General features: G+C 35.1%; 4 protein-coding genes across 8 annotated transcripts; 2 read left to right on the top strand and 2 right to left on the bottom strand.

Annotated features, from left to right (window-relative positions):
• Positions 1-6,041: 6,041 nt before the first annotated feature.
• On the bottom strand, positions 6,042-10,513 carry LOC105192809 (pre-rRNA-processing protein TSR1 homolog). The gene is made up of 12 exons (XM_011157059.3): positions 10,402-10,513; positions 9,346-9,631; positions 9,012-9,258; positions 8,657-8,854; positions 8,318-8,554; positions 7,844-8,012; positions 7,547-7,744; positions 7,244-7,470; positions 6,866-7,129; positions 6,616-6,726; positions 6,305-6,512; positions 6,042-6,186 (listed from the first exon to the last, which is right to left on the bottom strand). Exons 1-12 carry the CDS (start codon positions 10,511-10,513, stop codon positions 6,071-6,073), a joined length of 2,373 nt encoding a protein of 790 aa, XP_011155361.1. The 3' UTR covers positions 6,042-6,070.
• Positions 10,514-13,888: 3,375 nt separating this feature from the next.
• LOC105192810 (dnaJ homolog dnj-5) lies at positions 13,889-18,474 on the top strand. Of its 2 annotated transcripts, XM_011157061.2 has the most exons (7): positions 13,889-14,197; positions 14,347-14,436; positions 14,816-16,388; positions 16,486-16,930; positions 17,048-17,263; positions 17,351-17,580; positions 17,720-18,474. In XM_011157061.2, exons 3-7 carry the CDS (start codon positions 14,833-14,835, stop codon positions 17,847-17,849), a joined length of 2,577 nt encoding a protein of 858 aa, XP_011155363.1. In that variant the 5' UTR covers positions 13,889-14,197; positions 14,347-14,436; positions 14,816-14,832; the 3' UTR covers positions 17,850-18,474. The 2 variants fall into 2 exon arrangements, with proteins under 2 accessions (XP_011155363.1, XP_011155362.1); XM_011157060.2 differs by lacking the exon at positions 14,347-14,436 and having other exon boundaries at positions 13,890-14,197.
• A 1,695-nt stretch (positions 18,475-20,169) lies between these two features.
• LOC105192811 (DNA polymerase epsilon subunit 4) lies at positions 20,170-20,991 on the bottom strand. Of its 3 annotated transcripts, none has more exons than XM_011157062.3 (3): positions 20,904-20,991; positions 20,559-20,815; positions 20,170-20,476 (listed from the first exon to the last, which is right to left on the bottom strand). In XM_011157062.3, exons 2-3 carry the CDS (start codon positions 20,793-20,795, stop codon positions 20,336-20,338), a joined length of 378 nt encoding a protein of 125 aa, XP_011155364.1. In that variant the 5' UTR covers positions 20,796-20,815; positions 20,904-20,991; the 3' UTR covers positions 20,170-20,335. The 3 variants fall into 3 exon arrangements, with proteins under 3 accessions (XP_011155364.1, XP_011155365.1, XP_039313713.1); XM_011157063.3 differs by having other exon boundaries at positions 20,900-20,936; XM_039457779.1 differs by having other exon boundaries at positions 20,559-20,955.
• Positions 20,992-22,125: 1,134 nt separating this feature from the next.
• On the top strand, positions 22,126-25,570 carry LOC105192812 (serine/threonine-protein kinase STK11). 2 transcript variants are annotated; one of them, XM_011157066.3, is made up of 6 exons: positions 22,126-22,697; positions 22,886-23,006; positions 23,800-23,985; positions 24,273-24,409; positions 24,473-24,816; positions 25,039-25,570. In XM_011157066.3, the coding sequence occupies exons 1-6, from the start codon at positions 22,354-22,356 to the stop codon at positions 25,197-25,199; spliced, it is 1,293 nt and encodes a 430-aa protein (XP_011155368.1). In that variant the 5' UTR covers positions 22,126-22,353; the 3' UTR covers positions 25,200-25,570. The 2 variants fall into 2 exon arrangements, with proteins under 2 accessions (XP_011155368.1, XP_011155366.1); XM_011157064.3 differs by having other exon boundaries at positions 22,191-22,697; positions 25,036-25,570.
• The last annotated feature ends 1,785 nt before the right edge of the window (positions 25,571-27,355 follow it).

Here is a 27,355-nt window from a genome sequence, read left to right on the forward strand (position 1 = left end):
GTATAAAGCAATATAATCCACTTAAAAAATAGAAATGTTATGTCAAATAATTTCTTCTAAAGTTACCATAATAAAGTTTAGGAATGAATATCTTTTTAATTTAGACATAAAATGATGGTCATTTTATTTTCCTTGTTATTTAAGGAGTAACAATAGTAAAATGAGCTGTGTATGTATGTGTGCGAGTATGTTGACTTACATCACACGCATTTGCACATACAGATATACATATTAATTTAAAATATAACCTACATTTTAATCATTATTTACAAAACTTGTTAAATAATGATTAAATCAATTTTCAGTACTGGCATTGATTGGAACATAGTTCTAATAACATTAATATTTAACAAAATTAATCCAAATTCTGGTAAAAATAACATTATAAAATGCAATATGCTAGAAAATTATTAGAAAAATTATTAGGTAAGTTGAACATAAAGCTAAGCTTGTTGAATGTACAGAATAGTTTAGTTTAAATTTTTACAATATTACTCATTACATTTAATGTTAATCGTCAAATAATGTAATTTAAAAATCTCGTAATTTACTAAAGCATTAAAAAAATAATAAAACAGTACTTGTTAAGTTCTAAATAATTATTATTGTTATAAAAAATTATAACGTTATTACTAAATTGTTATAAAAGATAACTTTAACGGTATTAGTTATATAAAAAAAAAACGGGCGCGTTAAGTATGCTGGGAAGGTACCGATAGCGCACAGTACTCTTGCACACAGCCAATCACAGCGGCTGGTGCCTAGTGATATTCTTCTGTTCAAGCGCTACGAGTGGTTGTGAGTGGCTTGTGTGCAATAGTACTGTGCGCTATCGGTACCTTCCCATCAAACATAATACCATCAAAGAGAAGTGAAATCAAAAATATTGAAAGTATATTTATTACCAATGGGGTGGAAATCTTTTGACCACGTTGCAATTGACCACCAGCCACTTACAGTATTAAACAGTGGAAAAACTCTAGATACCGGTCGCTCTAAATGACTGTGATTAATTGCAACGTGGTCTAACGAGACGGGAAGGTTGAACAGAAGAATATCACTAAGCACCAGCCGCTGTGATTGGCTGTGTGCAATAATACTGTGCGCTATCGGTACCTTCCCATGTTTGATTTCATTTATTGCAGTTTTGATTTGGTTTAGTTTGGTTTTTTATTTTAAAAAATGTACTTGGCGCTTTTTTTACATTTTAAAGGTTTTTTTTAAGCGGATTTCACGATTATTATTTGTGTTTACATAATGAGGTTGATTTAGTGGAAAACCAATTTTACGAATTAAAAAAGAATAATTGAAAGATACATTATACGTAAAAGAGTATAATAAATAAATAGATAATTAAAAATATTATAAATATTTTGAAATAATTGTAAGTCGAGGAAACTAGATTGTCAGGAACCGCCTGGGAATATTTAGGAAGCGGTAACTGAAGCGCAGAAAAGATAACACTTGTAGGTTTCGGAAATAAATTTTTATATATTTAACGACTAGATACACAAAATGTCCGTCAGCGACGGTTGCCGCACAAGAAGTGTCGTTCTCCTTGCTTCTCCTGCCATGCGGCTTCTTTAAGCCATCAGATGGCGGGTCCGCTAACTCAAGCGGCCAATCGCTTGCCGTCCTAGAGATCACGAGGTCTGAGGGGCCAATGTGGTCTCGCGCTTAGTTTCGCGGGTAACTGCAGCCAATCGGTTGAAACGGTACATACGCGAGCAAAGATAGAGTCCCTAGAAGTAGAGAGTCTGGGGGTGTATTCCGAAAGTTCTATTAAAATTAGTTTTTTTAATCATAAAGTTGGTAGTACTGTAACTAACTACGCTGTGTTCCGTAATGTAAGTTGAATTTGTAATTATCATTAGCTTGCAAAGATCAGCAAAAAGGTTAGTTTAATTTCTTGTATTCTAATTATTTATAAAATAATTGTAATCATGTATTATTGATTAAAATATTATTTACTGATAATAATTTTGATTTTAAAATAGGATTTTAAGAGCACAAGAACTTCCAAAGACTGAAAATTAACTGCGAAGTTTGTTTATAGGATAAATTTTTTGATATTGCCAATATTGATATTACTTTTTTTATAATCTTTCACTTATTTGATTTTGTATAAAATAAGTATGAAATTATATTATAATAATATTTAATAAAAGTCTAACAATTTTATGCATGCTAGCTAAGCTACTGTAGTCTCTCCAACTACTTAAACAGAATAAATTTTATCATGCACTATTAGTGTACACAAACGGATATAATCTAATTTACTTATAATTAATAATTTAAAATTAATCAAAATTTGCGATTTTTAGTTTCACAAAATTTTTGGAAATCTATCTTTTGCTTAATTCCTATTTTAAAATAAAAATTATTGTTAGTAAATATTATTTTAATAATACATGATTATAATTATTTTAATAAATATTACGTCATTAAAATTATTTTATAAATAATTAAATTACAAGAAATTAAACTAACTTCTCTGATGGTCTCTGCAAACTCATTAACGAAATCACAAACTCAACTTTTATTACGGAACACAGCGTAGTTAGTTACAGTGTTATCAACTTTATTATTAAAAGGGATATTTTCGATGGAACTTTCGGAATACACCCTGGACATCTCGGGGTTCCACGTGATTGGATGCACGTGATTATGCACCTAAAATGGCAGCACCAATACGGATCCTTGTTTAATCTTCTTTAGCCAATGCGATAACAGCATACAACTCGTTCAAGTGCACACAATGATAAACATACACATACATAAAGCTCACGTACACCCATGGAATTTGATTCTGTCCATGGAGAAATTTTCTAAACTGAGAAGTCACCACTTTCTACATACTTGCAGTTTATGATTAATGTAACGACTAGAGCTTATTGGTCGTTACAGGTTAATCATAACCTGTAAATATGTAGAAAGATAGCGACTTCTTAATTTAGAAAATTTCCCAATGGACCGAATCAAATTCCATGGGTGTACATACATACACTGACATATTCATCATCGACATTTTAAGGGCAGATGTTCAGTCTCTCTACTTCTAGGGACTCTAAAGTGTCTCGCACATGCAATGCATAACATAACATTAGCACAGCGTAAGACCGATGAACCAATAAGCATCTAGCATAAAGTTGCCATATTGATTTACATAAGATTCTCATTGGTCCAGAGGCCTTATGCAACGCTTATGCTCCGTTATGCATTTCATGTGCGAGGCCCTTTAAGCGAAGACGATTCATAACGCCATCATGCTCATGCCCTAACCTAACGTAGGACTACGCACGAATCTAAAGGGTGTCGCTTACATAATGAAGGAAAAAATTATTTCTTTCGAATGAGTAATAATATTAGGAGTACAAATTGAAAACCGCCGTTTTCCAGTAGATGGCGCCAGCGGTAAATGCTGGCGCCAAACGTTAGATCAAAAATTTTAAATGTAAGGTTGGGCATCTGGCAACAATTCCTTATCATTGCAGTTGTGAATTTTTATCGGCGTTATATATTTTTTTGTGATCGAAAATGTCGAAATTTGTGCCCAATAAGCGTCATTTGCGGGAAGTTTTACTTTTTGCCTTCAATTCGAAAAAATCTGCGGCTGAGGCGCGTCGAATGATTGTAAAAACTTATGGTGAGGCTTCCATTAGTGAAAGAACGTGTCGAGAATGGTTCCAACGCTTCAAAAGTGGTGATTTCGGCGTAGAAGACAAGGAGCGTCCCGGACAGGTGAAAAAGTTTGAAGACGCACAATTGGAAACATTACTGAATGAAGATTCATCTCAAACGCAACAGGAGCTTGCAGATTCATTGGGCGTGACTCAACAAGCTATTTCACATCGTTTGAAAACAATGGGAATGATCCAAAAGCATGGACACTGGGTGCCATACGAATTAAAGCCGAGAGACGTCGAACGGCGTTTTTTCGCGTGCGAACAGCTGCTCCAACGGCAAAAACGGAAGGGTTTTCTGCATCGTATTGTAACCGGCGATGAAAAGTGGATCCATTATGATAATCCAAAGCGAAAAAAATCGTGGGCTACCGCGGCCATGCATCGACATCGACGGCCAAGCCAAACATCCATGGCTCGAAGCTCATGCTGTGTATTTGGTGGGACCAGCTCGGCGTGATTTATTATGAGCTGTTGCAACCGGGTGCAACCATCACAGGAGCTCGCTACCGAACACAACTAATGCGTTTGAGCCGAGCATTGCAGGAAAAACGGCCACAATACGAGCAAAGATACGAAAAAGTGATGTTGCTGCACGACAACGCTCGGCCACGTGTTGCTCAGGTCGTTAAAACCTATCTGGAAACATTGAAATGGGACGTCTTACCTCATCCGCCGTATTCTCCTGACATCGCCCCTTCAGATTACCACTTGTTCCGATCAATGGCGCATGGCCTGGCTGAGCAGCACTTCCATTATTACGAAAAGGCCAAAAACTGGGTCGATTCGTGGATCGCCGCAAAAGACGAGCAGTTTTTTCGACGCGAGATTTGTATGCTGCTCGAAAGGTGGGAAAAAGTAGTGGCCAGCGGTATGACAATACTTTCAAGAATAAGTATGTAACCATTTTTCAACAATCAATCCTCAAATTTTGACAAAAAACGGCGGTTTTCAATTTGTACTCCTAATAATATTTAAAATAGTTTGTTAAATAGATTAATAAAACTGTTAAATTAAGAATTTTATTTATAACTAGAAAGGGAAAAATTGAATGTAATTTGTTTATTCGAAATTAAGCTGGCAAGATAGAGGAAAATAAAGTCCTCTGATTATTATTAAAAAATATATAATAGAAAATATATAATTATAAGATTGAATAGATAGTGAAAAGCAAATTATTAGGCTGTAAATAATAAGTATAATAATTATGGAGATTGCATGAATAGATTTTATATTAATAAAATAAAGAATTATTAACGTAAGCATTATTAAATAAGTTATAAAACAGAATAATTTAGTCATAGATGATTATTGGGATTTGAATAATTTATAAAATAAATTAAAATTTAAGATAAAGTGTTGTTAAAATAATTTAAAATTAAAATTACAAAAAATACTTTATGTTTGAATATTAATTTGGGAGGAGATTTAAGGTAATTATAAATTATTTTTTAAAAGTTTTAATAGACAAGAATATATTTTTAATTTTACAAAATTAATGTTTTAAATAAAATATAAATTCGATCAATATTGTTTCATAGGCAATTAATAATATTAGTGGTATTATTTTTAATTTTTATGTATAAATATTATATTAAGCTGTAAATAATTAGTATAATAATTAAGGAGATTTAATGGAGAAGTTTTAGATTAATAAAAAAAAGAATTATTAAATAATTTATAAAATAGGATAATTTAATCATATATAATTAATGGGATTTGAACAATTTAAAAAAAATAAGGCACTCTGTTTGAAAAAAATTTATTTGTCCACCTAGCATTGGAGACATTCCTCGATGTCAAACTAGTATCGTTAGTAGATAGATCACTTTATGTCCTATAACTTATCTGAAACACTTTTTTGTAAAACTTATATTTTTCGACTAGTAAGCCCGTTTCGCTAGGGCCCTAAAACTATTAATTAATTTAGCTCTTTGTGCAACTTGAAATGTCTTTGTTAATTACATCTATCAAAAATTGTAAGTGCTGTCAACATCTGATCGAGATACCAAAAGTGAAAACATTTTATTAAAGCAATTAAGTGTATTTTAAAAAGTATTACTTATAAATACGTATGCTACGTGTGCTACGTGTTCTACGTTTAAAAAACGCTATTTTCTGTTTCCGGCGGAATCGTGGCAGAGCTTCACGATTCGCCACGATTGAAATTCGGATCGTGACAGTGCCACGTAATCGCCACGATCGTACTTGCGGTAAATTTTGAAACGTAGTCTTAATATATAAGTTTATGCACTATACCATCTTTCTGGGTCAACATTTATCCTATCGCATCGCCTCCGGTTCTAGCTGGCTTCGCTTCATCTTACTTACTGCTTTGTGGATAATTCAAAGACAAGATCGACAAGATTAGATAATTTTTATTTGTATTAGTTGATAGATTCAAAAGTCCATTTTGGAAAAACTCGTTTGTACAAATTCATCAACACTGTATCTTGAGACTTGAGCTGACCATTGAAGATGCACTTCATGTGTCCGTGCGTACCTAAGAGAAATTGAAAGTACAGTAATTAGTGATCGGTAAGTACAACAAATAGTGTAAAGACAAAGAAAAGAGGTGCTACCGGGCGGCTCAAAATCTCTTAACAATTTGAATTATTTACCAAGAGGTTCCTTTATGTGACCTCTACGTCCATATTTCGTCCTCAATTGGATTGGTTTGAACCATTCGATATCCTCGCGATGAAAGAACATGAAACGCACTACCACTGATCTCTTATTTACTTTATATGGATGACCACTCAGAATGACTCGTTTTAGAACAATTCTGTTGGGATTACAAGATAGCACACTACCAGTTGCAATTAATTCCTGAAATGATGTTATCGTCATTTGAATTTGACAGGAGTACATTATATCACCTTTATCGTATACAGTAAAACTCTATTACTAATAATATCGGTAAAATACATACGAGTTTGCCATTTTTACTCTCGACGTAACAAAGAACTGGACATGGTGAAAAAGTAACGGGTGCATACATACTCGCCACAACAGTACTGTCGGGATGAAAGTACCTCTCGTACTAGAAAAATATATTTATCGCATGAAATAGAAATATATATTTATCAGATGAAATAGAAATTTGTACGTAAGGTGTAATGTTAATTTATACACGTATAAAACGTGCCGTTGTAATAGAAAATAATGTCGCATCGACTCACCTTATGCTTAACACCATTCGTATGCTGACTGAATATTGGACACGACGTAAATCGTCGAAATCCACATTGAAATATCAATCTTTCCTTCGATTTGATTGGCTGCGTGTAATTACTCGAATGTTTCAACACAACGTTCAATAGTGACATTTTATGTTCGTATGGAAGTAAAGAAACTACAATTAACGGTTTATTTTCTACCATAGCAAATGCCTTGAAAGTTTCTCTGTTGACACGAGCGATACAAACTTGTATGTAACACCCTGGCTAAAAACATACGTACATATGTACATACATACGAAAACAAACGAATCACGAATGCAAATAAATATTTTATGCGAGATTGACACTGAAAAAAAATTAAGTTCTCATTGTACATACCATGACGTCACCATCGGTACTTTTACATTCTTTATAAATACGTTTTCGCCTGCGATCGTAATCGGCGAATTCAATTATCCGAGAATAATCAAGGGGAAGATTTTCCTTTGGATCCCATGGACTAGTACGGAACGATTCGAGACCTCGATATTTTTGAAATCTCATTTTAGCTAAAATGTTCCGAGGTGTATCCATTTCATCGGGAAATTGCGCGTCCAATTTTGCTTCTGCATATTGTAACGAAATTATTATACGAAAAACGGTAATGATAGATACATTATGGATACATCTAATTGGAATAACCTTTGAAGTTTTCCATGGCTTGCTTTTCTTCAAACATATCGATATCTTGATCGTAACGCTCCTCATCCAATGGTGCTTCCGATATCGTAATGGTTTCATATTGTTCGTCGTCTTGCCAGTTTTCACTACTGGCTGCTTCAGATCTCGCCTCCTCCACAGACATATCGTTCTCCGATTCATTCTCCGAACATACACTCTCTGAATAAAGAAGAAAAAAACTTTGTTTTTCAAGTCCAATAAGTAAAGTAATTAAATGACGATTAAGTAGATACTTTGCTGGAAGAAGAAAAGTACTACCTCCATCTTCATCCGGTATCCATGCAGCTTGATACTCGGAAGTTCCTTTTGGTACAACTTTCACAATTTTTCGATTTCTATTAGCTGCTGCTTCAGCCAATTCCTCTTTCGTAGGCCACGTTTGTTCAGCATCCATTGGATCAGGAATATATTCGCTTTCAAGAGATTCCTATAAAATTTTGACACATTTCAAGTTGAACTGGTTGACATTATTACTATTAACATGAAAAAACATATAAAAATGAATCCGCAATAATTCCGACACGTTCTCTACAAATACTTATATGTGCTTCTCGATAATTTCTCGCGTTTCGTCGCTGCTCGTGTGAATGCTATCGAAATATTCGCTTCTAATACCAAAGCTAGCAAGATGGTAAGAGCAGACCGATATTCGTTTAAAAATCCTTTTTTCGTCGCTGCTATACTTTATTCGAGAGATACCCGAGTCATTGATTGATAAAATGTTTAAGAAACCTGTTTTTCTGGATCTGCAAGAATCACGGTTTCACAACTTCTTCGTTCCATTTTTGTTTTATCGTCAGAAAAATATCTCTTTCGCTCGTGTTCAATTAAATATGGATCTTCCGGCAATTTGATGCACGACATTGGAAAGTTTCCAAAACCTGGTATATGAACCAAATCGTTGACGGATAATGGTGTTGTACCTCGTAAATATCCACTGACCATGAGAGTTCCAAAGTCCGGAGAATTCTGATGAGATTGAAGAATTACATGACGATTAAGTGATATTCGACGAGTTATATTTATATACAATACACATAATTTTAAGTATTACACGACAGTTTTACATACCTCGTCACATTTAAAGGAGACTTCCTCAGCCAAAAGGTGCGGTCTTATGTCTTTGTAAAACAAACTTTTATGCTTTTGAGATCCAGCACGGCGTAACATATTTAAGCAATCGTTTGCAGTATCCAATTCAATCACTTTCTCTTCGTGAAGCCATTTTGAAATTGTGCGTTGCACAAACTGTTTATATTCCTGACGTTTCTATCGAATCATTTAAAACATATCGAATAATCGACGAGAGAAATAAAAAAGATGCTCGACATGTGCAATAGAGAATTTACAAAGAATTCTTTACAATGAATCAAGATTTTATACATTTTTCCTTTCAAAGCGATTGTTTTGACATCGCATTACTTACTTTAATATGAAGTATCTGAATATTGTGCACCGCAACTATAGTAGATGGTAAACCTTGAGCGAGGCAAGACGCAATAATTTCCTTGCCCCATGCATCTATAACGTTTCTTTGTGTACGATCATTGGCTTCACTCGTGACGCAAGTTACAAAGAGTATCGTGGTAGCGACTCTGGCTGCATCCAACGTTGCTAAAACGTCACCTATCGGTGGTACAATGATGGAAAATCGCTGTTTCAGCCTCGGTATACTAAACAAATACAAATATGTTTGAAAGAATACTAAATTATTAAATTTTTCTATTAATAAAGAAAAGTTGATCGTTTCACGTATGTACCTAACATGCGTAATTCCACTTGGGCTAGTAGCAACACTAGCAGTTTCATCCACTCCAGTTACAAAGGATACAATATTCTTTACATCTGTGTCACTCTGCAATGGTATAACGCAGATAAGGACAGGTGCCAAAGGGATATCACCAAAATTTCTCTTCTGTGCCAATATTTGCTCGCGTTTCTTCTTTCTAAACTGCAACAATTGATTTCTACGTGCATCCTTCCCAAGATTTTTTGTTCTCAAGGTTTCAAAACGTTTTGATAACTTTCCGATAACATTTTGTTTACCTGTGTGAGAAAAGATAATATATTAAAAATTGAATAAGAATGTTTCACTTAAAACATTGGTGTAGAGAATCGATATTGTAACTGTACTTTTTAAGAAAAATTTTGAACTTTGTTGACGACAATTAAATGAATCTGATACAATACTTATAATTGTATAAACAACTTTATCTTCAAAGTCTCTTACAAAATCTATACAAGAATGGAATGATTACTACTTTTACACGTCGCTATTAATTGGATTTAGCGACATATAGGCTTGTTTTCTATCCCTGCACTATACTGCACTAGAACGTTCCTTCTTGCTTTCGCTAACTTTCAAATATATATCCATTTCATTTTAAGTGCACACTAATTCGGAAAGTTCAGAAACAGAAAACAAACGACTAGTTATAACAAATTTGATACTGATATAAAATACCTCCATTGGTACTGAGACTTATTAGAAGTCTGAAATCCAGGATCACAGATAAGAAGAAGAAGAATATAAAATACCACATAAACGCTAATTAATTTCAGTTTTAAATCATCAAATCGTATTTAACTAACGTTCCTACGTTATTATTTACATCAGTAGTTGCGACAACTGCTGCAAATCCGACTAACGAACGAAATATCACTGCTCTTTAATTTTACGTTGACTTGTGCCAGATTTTTTTATAGTGCATGTAATGTATGTCCTATGTCCTATGTATTGAACGTTTAACGCAGTTGCTTGGAGAAAACAAAAAAGCAACGAGTTCTCGTATACAGTTACTATGTTGCGAATTTACCTTTGAGATCGTTATTGATGGCACTTTTACTACGATGTCTTCCAGTTTTGTGTTGTTTATTAGATTGTTTGAGTGCACCTGGTCGATGTGTCTCTTGTTTCACCGTACTCATTATAGCTTTACTCGTTATAAAACTCTCATTTAAAAAGAAAAAAAATCAATTAACGAATCGTCACACGGTAATCGAAAGATGCATCGATAATCAAACACGTGTAATCTCGTGCAATCAATCTCCTTTTTCCTCTTACTATAGTTCTGTGGTTTACTGATTCAAAGAATTAGTCACTATACACTCAAAGTGCTTGTCCAATCTTTATAGAGGGCGTAAAGATCGGACGAATAGAAATTGAATATTGAAATTGGTTGCCTCTGTATATACAATACAGTCGTGAGCTAAAAGGTTGCAACACATTTTCTTCGATGGTTTTTGGAATGTAGACTTGCTTGTCGATCGGTGAATGTAATTGGTTGGATCCATAGGTAAGGGCCAGTTTCACAACCTTCAGTTAACTTAATAGGCTGATTTTTCTATCAGAATTGACCAATCGCACTTGTTGTTAAGTAAAATTGGCCAAAAATAACCAATCACGGTTGACACTTAACCGGTCAGTTAATTTAACCGAAGATTGTGAAACTGACCCTAAGAACTGACCCTAAGGGAGAATTCACACCTTGGCGGAAAAGCAGAAAGCAGAGAGCCAATCAGAACTCGCGCTGGTAGTAAACAGGTACAGTCGTGTTCATTATAGTTGCGACACTTTCTTCGATGGTTTTTGGAATGTAGCCTTGCTCATCGAGCGGCGAACGTAATTGGTTGGATCCACAAGTAAGAACCAATCATGTTCTCAGCTCTTGTTATAGTTGCGTGTTCAGAGACGCATCTAAGAAAAAGTGTCGCAACTATAATGAACACGACTGTATAGTCGTGAGCTAAAAGGTTGCAACACATTTTCTTCGATTGTTTTTGAAATGTAGACTTGCTCATCAAACGGCGAACGTCATTGGTTCTTACCTGTGGATCCAACCAATTAAGCATCAAACCATCTACCATCAAAGAAAATGTGTTGCACCCTTTTAGCTCACGACTATACAGCGCGCTATAGTCGAGTTTGATGAGGTTAACTCGGATTAGCTACTGAACTTTACCTTTTTATACTTTATTGTGATAAAGGTAATAGGCTTTTTACACAATAAGCTATTCGTCCGTGTCATAAATTATCAGCCGTAAGAATTGATCAATCACAGTCGAATATTCTCTTCAGATTTGACTGTGATTGGTCAATTTTTATGGCTTATGACTTATGCTACCAACTAAAGCCTGTTCTACGATAAAATCAAAAATTTGTTCATGTCGCATGCTCCAAAAGCACTTGGATCACTTGGATCACCAATCACAACATTAGTTCTAATGCTGTGATTGGTGATAAAAGTGATCCAAGTGCTCTTGTAGCATGCGACGCAAATAAACCTAAACACAAGACCATAAGGTTGTAAGGCGTGGTTTTAAGAGCTCGTAAGCAAATGAAAAGTTTTCATTTCTTACGTTACAACTTTACGGTCTTGTGTTTACTGCTATTATAGAACAGGCATTATAGCTTATTGTAGAAAGCCTATAAAGAATCTCGCACATGAAATGCTTAACATAACATAAGGCTTGTTTTCTATTCCTGCACCAGACTGCACTGGAACGTTCCTTCTTGCTTTCACTAACTTTCAAATATATATCTATTTCATTTTAAGTGTACACTAATTTAGGGAGTTCAGGAACAGAAAACAAAAGGCTTGTTTTCTATTCCTGCACTAGATTGCACTGGAACGTTCCTTCTTGCTTTCGCTAACTTTGAAACATCTATCTATTTCATTTTAAGTGTATATACACTTATTTAGAGAGTTCAGGAACAGAAAACAAACGGAAACGGATAAGCTCAACATAAGACCGATGGACCAATGAGCATCCAATATAAAGTCGCCATATTAAGTTACATAAAATTTCTATTGGTCCAGAGATCTTATGTTACGATTATGCTCTATTATGCATTTCATGTGCGAGGCCCTTAAAACTTATTGCAGTCTAGAGTCCTATATAGGCTGCGGTCTACTTGACGCTACAAATGCTTCAAAGCGTTTAATTAACCAATCAGAACAATGAATTTTACAAATTGACCAATCGACGAATACTTTAAAGCATTTGTAGCGTCAAGTGGACCGTAGCCATAAAGAGAGAAGCGACATTGATGTCCGAAGCTCTGATTGGTAATCTGATTGATACTTGATTGGCTAAGCGAGCAGCCATATTGTGACCACAGCTGTTTGTAGAATGATACGAATGGTGTTTGATGACGTTAGAGCGGTCCCAAAATGGCGATAGAGGACTTAATTGGATACTGAAGGCTGTGGTGGGGGTTCGATGTCGCTTCTCTCTTTATGTACACCCAAGAACTTTGATTCTGTCCATGGGGAAATTTTCCAAACTGAGAAGTCGCTATCTTTCTACATACTTACAGTTTATGATTAACGTAACGACCAATAAGCTCTAGTCGTTTTATTAATCATGAACTGCGAGTATGTAGAAAGTGGTGACTTCTCAGTTTGGAAAATTTCCCCATGGACAGAATCAAAGTCCTTGGGTGTACATAGGACTCTACTGCAGTCGAAAACGCTATGGGTTTATGCAGTGGTTAGAGCAACCACTGCTCTTTGATGGTTTTTGGAATGTATGTAGACTAGCTTATTGAACGACGAACGTAATATTGGTTAATCCACACAGATAAGAACCAATCGACAAACCGATGCGCAACCACTCACTGAAGGCGCTAGTAGCAATTAAATATCATTGGCTGGATCCAAAAGTAAGAACTAATCGTCTTTAATTGCTTCTTAACGCTCTCAGTGAACGGTCGCGCATCTGGATACACCCAATTACGTTTGCCGCTCGATGAGCAAATTTACATTCCAAAAATCATCGAAGAGCAGCAGTGGCTGCGCTAACCATTGCGTAAACGAATGCACCCATATAAAGGGCCTCGTACATGAAATGCATAATAGAGCATAAGCATAGCATAAGGCCTCTGGACCAATGGGAATCTTATGTAAATCAATATGGCGACTTTATGCTAGATGCTTATTGGTTCATCGGTCTTACGCTGTGCTAATGGCTGTGTTCCGTTTTTACTGGCAGTACTGAAAATTTATAGTTCACGTCACATATACTATACATTTTCAGTACTGGCAGTTAATATCGGAACACAACCAATGTTATGTTATGCATTTCATGTGCGAGACCCTTAAAGGGCCTCGCACATGAAATGCATAACATAACATAAGAACACATAAGACCGATGGACCAATGAGCATCCAGCATAAAGTCGCCATATTGATTTACATAACATTCTCATTGGTCCAGAGAACTTATGCTATGTTTATGCTCTGTTATGCATTTCATGTGCGAGGCCCTTAAGATTTAACATACTCCGGGCTCAGGTGTTTACGAACGCAGCTCTAGGGAGAGACTACTTCACGTGCGGTGGTGTGGTGTTTTGAAGAGAAGAGACGGTCAAATGGTGGGAAAAAATCCTTCCATCTGGTATCACTGGTTTGGATTTAGGATCTCCCGATTCTTCCGCGAATACGATGTGATACGATACGATACTCACGATACCCGATTTCACGCTTACCGCATGGTATATAACGTAAAATAGTGTGTATCTCGTACAAGTACAGTTACTTTTCACTATTACTGTAAAATGCGCTGAACAACGAATACAAGGAATCACTGTGGATCAAAGTGTATCTAAACGTGAGTAATGCGTCGACCATACCGACGTCTGCTGACATTCGATTCGTTTTAGGTTATAAAGTTTTAAACGAAATTGTTCTTCTCTCCCCCCCCTCTCTCTCCCTCTTTTAACAATGATTATTTCATACATATTTATCTCGACAATACAGAACAGCTGTACTCACGCTACCGAATACCTGCAATTTGCACGTTAGTGGATATTATTTCACGTTGTCGACTACTGCATGTAATATGATTATGTGAGTAATATGTGGACGTTCTTAGGAAACGTATTTATACCTTGCACATTTCAGCCAACGGTTGTATCATTTGTAGCGTATATTTGGAAACGTGGAAAAGCTGGAACGTGAATAAACGAGATACGGTTATTAACAAATTATTAGTATCGAATCTCGACTGTGCGTTACCCTATGGTATCCTCGATATATAGGATGTAACGTTTCCCTATTCATTGAAATTCACGAATTTATCGTATATGATATAAAAATTTTTACAAAGTGCAGCGCTATCTATTCTTCGCTACTTGATCGAATAAGTTAAATAAGTACACGTACTTGATATTCGTCAACAACGTGCGACACACCTGAATGTATCGTCTTTGTTTCCGTTTGTGTTTAGAGAAGTGAATCGGCGATATGGCGGAACAACAGCAAACCCCTTCTGGTTTCAAGCACATGTCGTTGGATAAGATTATCGAAGCTATGACTCCAGACTTGGAAGGTTCGAACGGTCATTACGCTCAATTCAGTGTTCCCACGCAACAAACCAGCTCGCGCAATTGGGGAGATTACGTATCTGGACAAGCCCGTCATCATGTTACAAGTCAACCTGTCGTCGCACCGTCGTCGAATCCTGGAATACAACCCATGGGCACACAGATGGGCACGTCTCTGTACATGCAAGATATGTCGAGTTACGATACTGCGACTGCCGATTCGATATACTTTCCATCGCAGACAACGGTAAATCACCTAGGCATTAATGAGAATAACGATTTAATTGGTACCATTGATGTCGGAGGTGGCAACTATATTAACGTCATTTATGGAAACGCCTCTCAGATTATGGCCGAGCAGTGTCGCCTTACAAACATGACACCTTACTCTAATCAAAGTATCGTTAATCAGGAATATGGGCTTTTCGACGATCCACATATAACTGTACCATCCGAGTTGCCGAGTCCAAACTTTAATGGCAAACAGCTAATCGATAATCTAGTTGAAAATTGGGTGCCGAACCAATCCGGTACTTATAGTCCGTTTGGCGGATCTCCCAATATCACACCTGTGCCGCAAGCCGTACGGGACGCGAGAGAGAGCGAGGATTTACCACCTAGAAATATACCATCGGACTCTCAATACAAGAAACCAAGGATGGTGGCCGAAGTGAAACCTATGCGACCTTCTTACTCGGACGTTTTAACGAAATCTGCGCCAACTCCGCCATCACCGTTAACGGTTCAGCCGATGAAGCAAAAAATTGAGGTAATAGGCAAGAAAATCTCTAATAAGAATATAAAAACTAAAAATAAGCCTGCGCTGCTGAAAAGACAGAACTCGTCCGGTAGCGACGATCATAATTCTCCGAAAATGCAAATTCCAAGAAAAATTTTCGAAAAGAATTCTTCCAATCTTCCAAGACGTTGGGTGTCGCTCGACAATCTTGGCTCGCAGTCCGATTCTCGTCAGATAAACGCTTTCGATAGATCGGATCAGTTTTGTTCCGAAAGAAAAAAATCTGATAAAAAAATATCTAAGAAAGCGGAAAAAAGCGAGACCCTTAACAATACCAAGATACAAAATAGTAATCCCAAAACTGCGGGAAATATTCCGAAACGTCCGATACAAATCAATAACAATTTGAATACAATCAATACGTCCAGTCAGACGATCTCGTCTGAAAAAGTGGAAAAGAATCAACAAGTCATCAATAAAGTCACTAAAGATGATAAAAAGATGGTCAAGGAAAAGAATCCTAAACGTTTTCAAGGCACGGAGAAGGCCCAGCAACAAATTAAAAAGGGACAAAGAAACAGAAAAAGAGAAAACAGAGAATCTTCTATTAAAGATTTATATAAAAATTTCAATAAATACGCGACACGTTGGAGCAAAATTCTGTTGAAAATATTTTATTGGCTACTACATTTAATTTCTGATGTAGTTAGCATGAGCGCCAATCTGGTTATTCAGCTGTAAGTATCAGACTTTTTTCTATCTGGCATTGAGACGCGTGCGTACGCGCGTTATTTCGAAGCAACGTTTTCACTTTTCCCTTTTATTATTTTTCAGTGGTAAATGCGCTTGGTATCACACCATACTTTATTTCAAGTGTTGGTGGATGTACGTGGCTGTGACATTTTGTAAAATTCGTATTTTAAACGCTATTGGAAAACAATTGGACAATTGGCTCGGCAGTAGTAAATTTGCGTTCTGGCGAAAGATAAACGCTAAGAAGAACGAGGAGAAAGAAGACAGTGGCAGTTGGATTCACGGTGGATTGGAAACCAATATCGCGTTACCTAGCACCGGCGAAGAAGCCATGAAAAGATTACTAGCGTGCAAGGGAAAGGATCCGTACAGCATACTCGGTGTTACTCCAACATGCTCGGATGACGATATTAAAAAATATTACAAGAGACAGGCCTTCTTAGTGCATCCGGATAAAAATAATCAGCCAGGAGCGGAAGAAGCGTTTAAAATATTGGTACATGCCTTCGATATCATCGGGGAACCGGTAATAAATACATTTCATTTGTAATGGTCTCGTAACGAAAGAATGATGACGAAAATTAGTATCGATCTTTGGTCTTACGATCTAATATAGATTTATTAGTTTCGCCCATTATTTTAGGAACGTAGACAAGCGTTCGATCAGACTAGACAAGTCGAAGCTGCTTGGGGTGAATTGAGTGACTTGCTGTCTCAACTTCATCGAAAAATGGAGCAGGCAGCGAATACGATAAGATGTACAAATTGCGGCTTGAGACACAAACGCAAACCCACGCAACGTCCTTGTTATGCCGCGCGATTTTGCAATCAATGCAAGATACATCACAGTGCGAAAGAAGCGAGTGTCGAATTTATTCTATACATTTATCAGCTATTCGTTTCAGCTGAAATTTATAAATTAATCGTTAAAACGCTATTCGTACAGGGCGATATCTGGGCAGAGTCTCGTTTAATGGGTTTCCTGTGGCACTATTATGCGTGCATGGAAGGTGCGGTGTACGATGTGACTGAGTGGGCGGCTTGCCAAGCTGGGAATCTCAAACATCTTAGAGCGAATACGCATAGTGTCCAATATAGAATCGTCTTGGGACAAAGATTACCGTCTCAAATGTCCGGTAGCGGTAAAAAGCGGCAACAGATAGATCCGAATACGAGGTACAGTTTACACCATTGATCTTTATTACGATTCTTTTTTTGACTAACATCTGTGGTCAATTTGACATCTCGTACAGTAAACTCCTCGTAACATATAAATGTATATACAGTTTTTTATTTTGTTTTTTTTACGAAACAGCGAAGCGGATTTCGAGGATTTCCTAAACAATCTCTACAACCATAGCAAATCTGCTGGCGTTAATACATCGGCGGATCAAAATTCTTTCAGAAGCGATAGCAGACGACGCAAAGCTAAGCGTAAGAAGTAGATAAATAGTAGTGGACGAACAACCGCTGAACGTTTGACGTCGTCGTTGTATAATTACAAATGCGCATTACATTAGAACGCATATTACACACAATCTTAAATTTACATTATCCTTAAACAATTAACCTTAGCATGTAGATCTTACGAATATTCATGAAACACTAATATCTGACTGATACACAATATGAGATTATATTGAGAAACTGTGTTCACGACAAATGTACGTGTACTAATCATTGTATCGAATACTTGCACGTTCAAAAAAAAAGAAAGAAAGAAAGCTCGAGAACGAGAGGATACGAGAATCGCAGAATATCATTATTTAGAAAATTTAGATGATTTGACATAAACGTTCAACACGAATATATTCAGCAACACGACAGTGCGGTATTTTGCAGAATTAAAATGATGAAAACGTTAATTCTCTCCAAGAAGATAATACATAGAGATGCCAAATAACGATCATAGAAACAAAGTATCATGTGCGTGGCAAAACTAAAGTTGAACAAAAAATTTTTATATATGCATTTAGACAATTTGTATGATGTAACCTTGCGTTCTTCCAGATTGAAAAATAGTAACGATATCACAGATTATACATTATAAAACTGATGAGTTTTACTTTATTTCACTTTTTTTTTCTTTTATTATAATCAACCTCATAATCGAAATACATCAGTATAAGTCGTGAGATTTCTAAACAATTTTACAAATATCTTTCATAAATTACATCCAGAATTGGCAAATATGAAGAAGACTGATTTTCTCTCTTATTTTTGTTACTTATAAGTTACTTATAAGTTACACACACACACACACACATACATATATGCATACATCATTGGTTGAAAACTTTTCTGGCGATATACTCTGCTATACATGAAAATAATTTAATTTCTTCAAATGAGCCTAGCATCCTAATTTTCATTCTTTTAACATATTTATATATGTAGGTTTTACGCGCGCACGCACGAACACACACACATATGTACGCACATATGTATATGAATGTAAAATTTATACTCTATATGTATATGTATGTATGTATGTGTGTGTATGTGTATATAGGGTGATTATTAATGACTGTTTCCACTTTTTACTATAGGAGCACGCATTTGTAATTTCTAATATAATAATATGTTAGAAATACGTCGATAAATCATGCTCTTATGGTAAAACATGGAAACAATCATTAATAATCACCCTGTATATATACGGAGTGTTCATTAATGGTTGTTCCCACGTTTTACCATAGGAGCACGCATTTGGTATTTCTAATATAATAATGTGTTAGAAATCCATACATATCCATCGGTAAATCATGCTCCTATGGGCTCCTATGGGGATAAAAAGTGGGTACAACCATGAACACTCTGTATGTGTGTGTATGTGCGTGTGTGTGCGTGCGTGCGTGTGTGTGTGTGTGTGTGTGTGTGTGTGTGTGTAAAAATAATTGTAGAAACATTGGAATGAAACATTACATATGTGCAATGTTGCATTACAGAAGCTGCACAGTTAACTGCGGCACATAAAATAATAAATTTCTCAAGAACAGTGCAAATTACAAAAATTTTATCCTGACGAATGTTTCATAAATAGCATAATAAAGATAGAAAAATTAAAAAGCAATGAATATCCATTTTATAAATGATAATACTGTGTATGCATACATTAATATACAGGATAAACATTCGCGTTCATTTATTCGCGACTAAACAAAATCTTATTTCAAATTTATTTCAAGTTTCGCGCTTGTTTTAATGATACATAGGCCAACAGTAAAAATCATCATTTCTGTCTCATGCTTATTTTCATTCTACAGTGTAGTCAAATAGAGATATGTAAAATGGTGGGACAGCAATACAAGAGAAAACATTTGATTTATAAGGATTGATTCAATTATAAAGTTAAGAACAAAGGTATCCATAATACAAATTGTAACTATTTGACCATAAATATTTTTTTAATTTTACCAAGTTGAGTTTTATAAGTGGTTTACTATTACTTGGTAAACAGTGTGTTTTATAAGTAATTTAGCATTATTATACTTTTCGTAAAGTGTCAAACATCTTACATACATAAAACAATCTGTTGTAAACTAATGAAAAATAATAGTAATAAATGAATTTCAAACTTTTTTTATACATATAAAATCTGTATGTTTAGTAATGCTTGTAGAATGTGAGATTTATTTTTCTACAGACACACGCACGCGCGCGCGTGTGTGTGTGTGTGTATTTTATAATTGTAAAATTTAACAATATAAAAGAGAAAATTTAATGCAAATAATTTATTGGCAGATATTGAGACATTGATAACAATTTTTCTGCTTGAGTGGACACATGTTTATTTTTTTCATTTACAATATCAACAATTTTTTGCAGCAATCAACAGTATTCTTAATGTTCACAAATGTAAAAGTATTACGTTAGTAAAGATAAAAAAACATTTTAATTCGTCGAATCGTACGATAAATACTAGATACGATCAATCGAGCATACCTTCCAAAAATACAAGCGCATCCACATTGTCAATGGCATTTTCCACATCACGCTTTTGAACGGTTCTTTTCTTCGACTGTACAGTATATTTATAAGCTTCTTTTGCAAGCGACTCGATAAAAAATTCCTGTTAAAAGGAAGATAATTATTATATTAACGCATACTAATGTTAACACAACACAACAACCAATTGTTCGAGTTTTATTTACCACCGACTTTGCTACCAGAAACGCAGCTTCTTGATTAATCAAACCAACTTCAGGATCCATTTTGATAATGGTTTTAATTCTTCCTAAAGGCAGTCGTATTAATTTTTCTCGTTGCTCTTCGTCAACATGTGGTGTATCGTCGACGTCTTCTCGCGAATTTCGTGAATTCTCTTCATCAACCTGACTTTTATCGAGTTGGATCGTTTTACTCGAATCATCGATCTCTGAATTGTTCATGTTGACAAGTTACGTTACAGCTATTCGTAAAAATTAAAAATTACGCAGATTACACCATACAAAAAAAAAAATCAGTTTCATTAATTTATAATAATCGTAATTACGGACATTACGCCAAAGAGAAATCTGGAGAGCAGCCATGCGCCGGCATTTTTAGGCTTAATGGGCCTTCCACATAAAATGCATAACATAACATAAGCACAACATAAGATTAATGAACCAATGAGCATCCAGCATAAATTTGTCATATTGATTTACATATGATTTCCATTGGTCCAGAGGCCTTATGCTATGTTTATGCTCTGGTATGCATTTCATGGGGCCTATTCTTGAAAAATATCGCATACAAAAATATACGAAAATACTATAGTATGCGTTACAAATATTATAAAGTTTCCTAGTATTTTCGTATGCGATATTTTTCGAGAATAGGCTCCCATGTGCGAGGCTCTTAAAGGGCCTTGCACATGAAATGCATAAGCATAGCATAAAGTCTCTGGACCAATGGGAATCTTATGTAAATCAATATGGCGACTTTATACTGGATACTCATTGGTCCATCGTTGGTCTTATGTTGTGCTTATGTTATGCATTTTATGTGCGAGATTCTTAATAGGCTTTCTACAATAAGCTATTAGTTGGTATTATGGCCGGTATTCATAGTCGATTCTTATTTCAAGATCGTCTTAAGTAACGTCTTAAGATGCTAGTACGGCTCTCTGATTGGTTGATGGCATCTTAAGGTGATACGTAAGACGACCTTAAATATAAGAATCGACTATGAATATCGGCCTATAAGTCATAAGCCATAAGAATTGATCAATCACAGTCGAATATTCTTTTCACATTTGACTGTGATTGGTCAAATTTTATGGTTTATGACTTATGATACCGAATAAAGCCCGCAAGACTACGTATTGAAGATTGAGATTAAAGATTAAAGATTGAAATTTGACCAATCAAAACAAGAAAATTTTAATTCCTTTTATTTTGATTGGCCAAAGCTCAATCTTTAATCTTCAATCTTCAATTTTCAATGCGTAGTCTGATACGGGCTTAATAGCTTATTATAGAAAGCTCATCAAAAGTATTCTTTTAGAATGTGGAAAAAATGGAAATGACCGTGGAAAGCTAATTGGGCAGTTTCGATTCGGTTCCTGGGGAAATTTCATAAACTGAAAGATCACCATCTTTCTACCCATCGCGGTTCACAATTAACGTAATGACTCTAGAGTTTATTGGTTGAAACGAGTTTTGATTTGCTAAATTTGTTAAATAATTACTGGACCTCCAATCAAAAATTGACGACGAATGTGTTAAAGCGCGCGCCGTGCTGACTGCGTCGTGAAAAAAACACTATGGCCATAGACATAGGAAAATATAATATATTTCCATGTGTCTGTTCTACTCTACTCTCCAAAGCTACCTTAGCTACCTTTCCGCACCTTCCCACCCACCACCAGTGTTCACAACAATGATCGTGCCGGTTGTATTTTAGGTTAAATCACTCGTGTGATCTCTTTATCCTGTAGTTTATAAACTCTTCAACGGAGTAAAAATGGACAATAAAATAACGATATGCGATCCTGACGAGGAGGAACTAGTTAATGCTGTATTACGCGATGTCGAACCGAACATGTGGATCAATGATGATCCAAATTACGATTTGGACGAAGTTAACATGTTTTTTCACAGAGTCGACTCGGATCAAATTATATACGAGGAAAAAAGGAAAAAGTGTAAATTTATCGGCAAATATGTCATGGGCGATGTTCTCGGTGAAGGTAGTTATGGAAAGGTGAAAGAAGTGCTGGATTCGCAGACGCTTTGCCGAAGAGCGGTCAAAATACTAAAGAAAAGGAAACTTCGAAGGATACCGAACGGAGAACAGAACGTTCAACGGTGCGTTCGACAACCGTGTGTCTTTTTATCATTCGCTTGATACGCCGACTTGACATTTGGATTGATTATCCATCGTGCCTGAATTTTTATCGCCATGCGTACAAATATCGACCTTTCTCCTCGCGATGACAGCTTTGCTTCCATTTTTCCTATTGTGTTTTAATAATAATAATAATTGTCTTTTACAGGGAGATAAAATTGTTAAGAATATTAAAACATAAGAATGTAATAAATCTCGTAGATGTTTTATACAGTGATGAAAAAGAAAAGATGTATCTAGTTATGGAATTTTGTGCATGTGGATTGCAGGTAAATTTAAAAATTTTTACAAGTATTTTTTTTTTTTTGACTTTTATTACAAGACATTATGACGTACGCGACACGTGTGTCCTACCTGTTCCGTTCTTCACGGAATTGATTCCAATTATAAGATATATTTTAATTTTACATTTTTATAAAACGATTGTTTCACCTGCTTATTTAGTTATCAATAAGATAATTGGAAGGAAAACACATAAATTCAAATTTTGCGTTGTCATTAATTCTGTGGATCTTAAGTTTTACATATCAATTTTTTTGACAGTGATACGGAAGTAAGAGTAATGAATATTGTGTCTTTTGTTTATATTACGTTTGATTACGGCATTACTTTACATTTGTATTTTATTCTTATATACAAGTACTAAGAAAGTCATCTTGTATTGCGTTACATAATACATACAAAAAAACTTTAATTTTATGTTGAACTGCATTTATTTTACACATATTTTGTAACGATCAAATAGCGTCACGTTAAATTCTAATGTCGATTGTAATTGGTTAAAAATATTTTGTGTTTGTTTCGTTTAATTTAAATAGTACATCTTCCAGTCAATTGAATCACGAACGAAAGTGATACTTGGACATAATACTAAAGTTTATAACTCTTACATTTTGTATTTGTGCGATAGTAGTGCTGTATTGGATTACGAAGAACGATAAAGCAATCGAGTTTTGTTGAGAGAAAAGGGAAAATGTTTAATTTTTTTTGGTTTTGACATCCGTAACAATGGCTTGCATGAATTAACAACAATTAGATTTCTATTTATTAGATTCTTTACAGGATATGTTGGAAAGCACGCCGACGAAGAAGCTTCCGCTTTGGCAGGCACATGATTATTTCTGTCAATTGTTGGATGGCTTAGAATATCTTTACAGTAAAGGAATCGTTCACAAAGACATAAAACCTGGAAATTTGTTATTAACCCTAGATGGTACCTTGAAGATTAGTGACTTTGGTGTCGCCGAGGTACAAGCTTCATGTTACAACCTTTTATCTTAGTCGACAAATTTATATGTACTTTTTTTATTAAGGGGTAACGCCACTCTAGAATTTTCAAAAAATTGGTTTTCTTTCTATCGGTTACCCCTTAACTTAATTACAAAGACCGATACTCGTAATGACGTAAAAAGTATCGATAGAATACAGAATTCATTTATTCGGGAAATGTCACACAAACAAACACACACACACACATACACTGCAATTATGCGTGTTTCATTCCTATTTGTGATTACGCATCTCCACTGTGCTAGGCATTAGACATGTTTTCCAAAGACGATACATGTACGATAGGTCAAGGATCTCCAGCGTTTCAACCACCAGAAATCGCAAACGGCTGCGAAAGTTTCTCAGGCTTTAAAGTAGACATATGGAGTAGCGGAGTTACATTGTGAGTAACGCTCGAGTATACAACGTTATCCAAATATCAGAATGGTGCATCTATATCTTTCAGATACAACATAACTACTGGTTTATATCCTTTTGAGGGAGATAATATATATAAATTATATGAAAATATTGGAAGGGGTGAATATACTGTACCAAAAGAAGTAGAGGAACCTTTAAAGTCGCTCATAGAGGGAATGTTGCAGAAAGATGCGGATAAAAGATTTACATTACAACAGGTTAAAGGACATGCGTGGACCATGTGCGAGCACCCTAAAGAGCAACAGCAAGTACCTATACCACCCCTTAAAAGCAATGGATGTCACAGCATGACCGTCCTGCCATACCTAATGGAATATCATTATGGAGTCGATGACAATCCCATATACTATACTGAACATCAGTTGAATGGTAAGTCTATTACGTCAATACACACACACACACACACACACACACACACACAGCCCGCACGCGTCGGTATCTTGATTTCTTCTCGAGTCTTCATTAAAAAGCAAGACTTTCTTGCGATTTTTTTAGTCAACGATGCAAAATCAGTCAGTGTGATGAAACGTATCGAATCACCATTTTTTCATATGAGAGAATTTAATGAGAAAATTTCCCTTTCTTTAGAAGAACGAAGACTTCAAGAATTGGATCGTATTAGCGAGGATCGAAAAACTATGTGTAACAGCCATCACGCCAAATGCAACGTAAACAGTCAAAACAAACGAAGGTGGCGTAAGCCTATTTCGTGCATTAGTATTAAAAGATTTCCATCCTGTAAACCATCGTGATTTCGTTGATCGTGTCGCATATTTTTTTTCGTTCGTATCTTACTGACTGTGTCAGTTGTAAAATACTTCTCTGGTGAGGAAACGACTGAAAGCTCGAAGAATGCAAAGAATTGCATGCGAGACATATGCGTAATCTAATATAGTAGCATGAATAAAATGCGAAACTTTCGAGTTACAGTTGAAAAGTGTAAAGTGGGATGTAAAGATTGTGATATTAAGATTAAATCGTGTAGCGTGAATTATTAATTCAATGACATCATTATTGATCGTTCAATGCCTAGGAGATGCCTGTTCAATGCCCAATCAAAGTCATATTTCGTTTTGGTGCCATACATATTGACAACGCGATTAATAAAGTTGTTAATCGTCACTGTATTTTATTTATCATTGAAACCTCTGTCCTTGACGAGGCATGAATGGCGAGGGCGGCGGGGAGCAATCGAATCGAACGAGACTACGATTAACGTTTCAGTTTCGTTACCGTACAACGAGCAAACGCAGTTAGGATTAATGGATTAGTGATTAGCGACAGATTTGTTTCAATTTCTCATTTGTATAAACACTTTTCTTTCTTACAATTACGAATTTGCACTTTCGATTTCTGATTTTTTCGCAACGTATCAATACGTTTATTTTTTTTTTTCTATGTCGACGTGGCAATTTTAACGACCTCTGAATTAGAATTCAACCAATCAAATTTTTATCTTACACTCTGATAATCTGATCCAATTGCGCAATGCTTTGACTATATAGTTATATATAGTCAAAGGCACAATAGGCCTGTTCGTGTTGCTGCTCTTTTTGAATTAATTTCTTTGTCGTCTCTCTCTTACGATCGAATAGATATTTATCTCATCTCGAGTGCAAAAATTTTTGGGGATTTCAAGCAACTCGAACAGACCTAATGTGATCTTACGGTATGTCGTTCTGATAGCCATAACCGATTTTTTTGCTGCGATTTCGCCTTATCGACCGTCGATAACGAGTATCGCTATTTTTCGTCTCAATCTCAAGTCTCGTTTACAAACACGTTCGTATTTTTGCGCGCGCGAACTACATTTTTCTCGGCATTGACAAGGGGTGTTTACGATAACTAATCGGATCTCGGATTGGATTGAACAATGGTACTCATCGTAGGTATAGAAAATTTCCCTAGGCTTATCGGATTGACGATTGCTGTCTCAAATGTAATCCGATTGATGATGAAAGGCGCGCAAGTGAATAGACCGATAGCTATTGCTTGAAAATCTTTTTTATTTTTTTAAATAAGTAAATAAATAAAAATAATAGAAAAAGAATGATTTGAATTTAGATTTATTAAAAATTTTTTTTACCTCTCTGTTTGTAAAAATTAATTAATCTATTCTAAAGTTTGTGGTTATATCGGAAACAAATCAAAATTAATAAAACAATTATTAATTATTAGGTACATATTAAGCATATAATATTTCAAGCATATCGCACCCTTATTATAAACTCAGTAAAAATAACTTTGAAATTATTCAACTACATTATACATTAATCAATATTAATTTATATGTTAAAAATCAATAATGTCGCTGAAAATGTTTTTTTTATTCTTTTCCAGATCGCAAATAAACTTCAACTCCAAGAATAAATAAAAATTACTGGAAAATGGATTGACATGAAAAGGGCATTATTGAACATTATCAATTTGTGCTAACTTAAAATTTGTAAAATCTGCTATTCCTTGTTAGTTGTTCATTAGAGAGTAATAATATAAGAACGGATTATACATAAATAAAATTAAAATAATTGTATGCATATATGATGCGTATATTACATTTTTATATTATTACTAATAAACAACAAATAAAGAAAAGTAGATTTTACAAATTTTAAGTTAGCACAAATTGATATATTGTTCAATAATGCCCTCTTCATATAAATCCATTTTCCAGTAATTTTTATTTATTCATAGAATTGAAGTTTATTTACGATCTGGAAAAGAATAAAAAGAACATTTTTAGAAACATTATTGATTTTTAACATATAAATTAATATTGATTAATGTATAATGTAGTTGAATAATTTCAAAGTTATGTTTACTAAGTTTATAATAAACAGGAATTCTATATGATATGCTTGAAATATTATATTCTTTAATATTATGTACCTAATAATTAATAATTGTT

The sequence above is a fragment of the Solenopsis invicta genome, chromosome 15 (assembly GCF_016802725.1).
Source record: "Solenopsis invicta isolate M01_SB chromosome 15, UNIL_Sinv_3.0, whole genome shotgun sequence".
Taxonomy (NCBI): domain Eukaryota; kingdom Metazoa; phylum Arthropoda; class Insecta; order Hymenoptera; family Formicidae; genus Solenopsis; species Solenopsis invicta.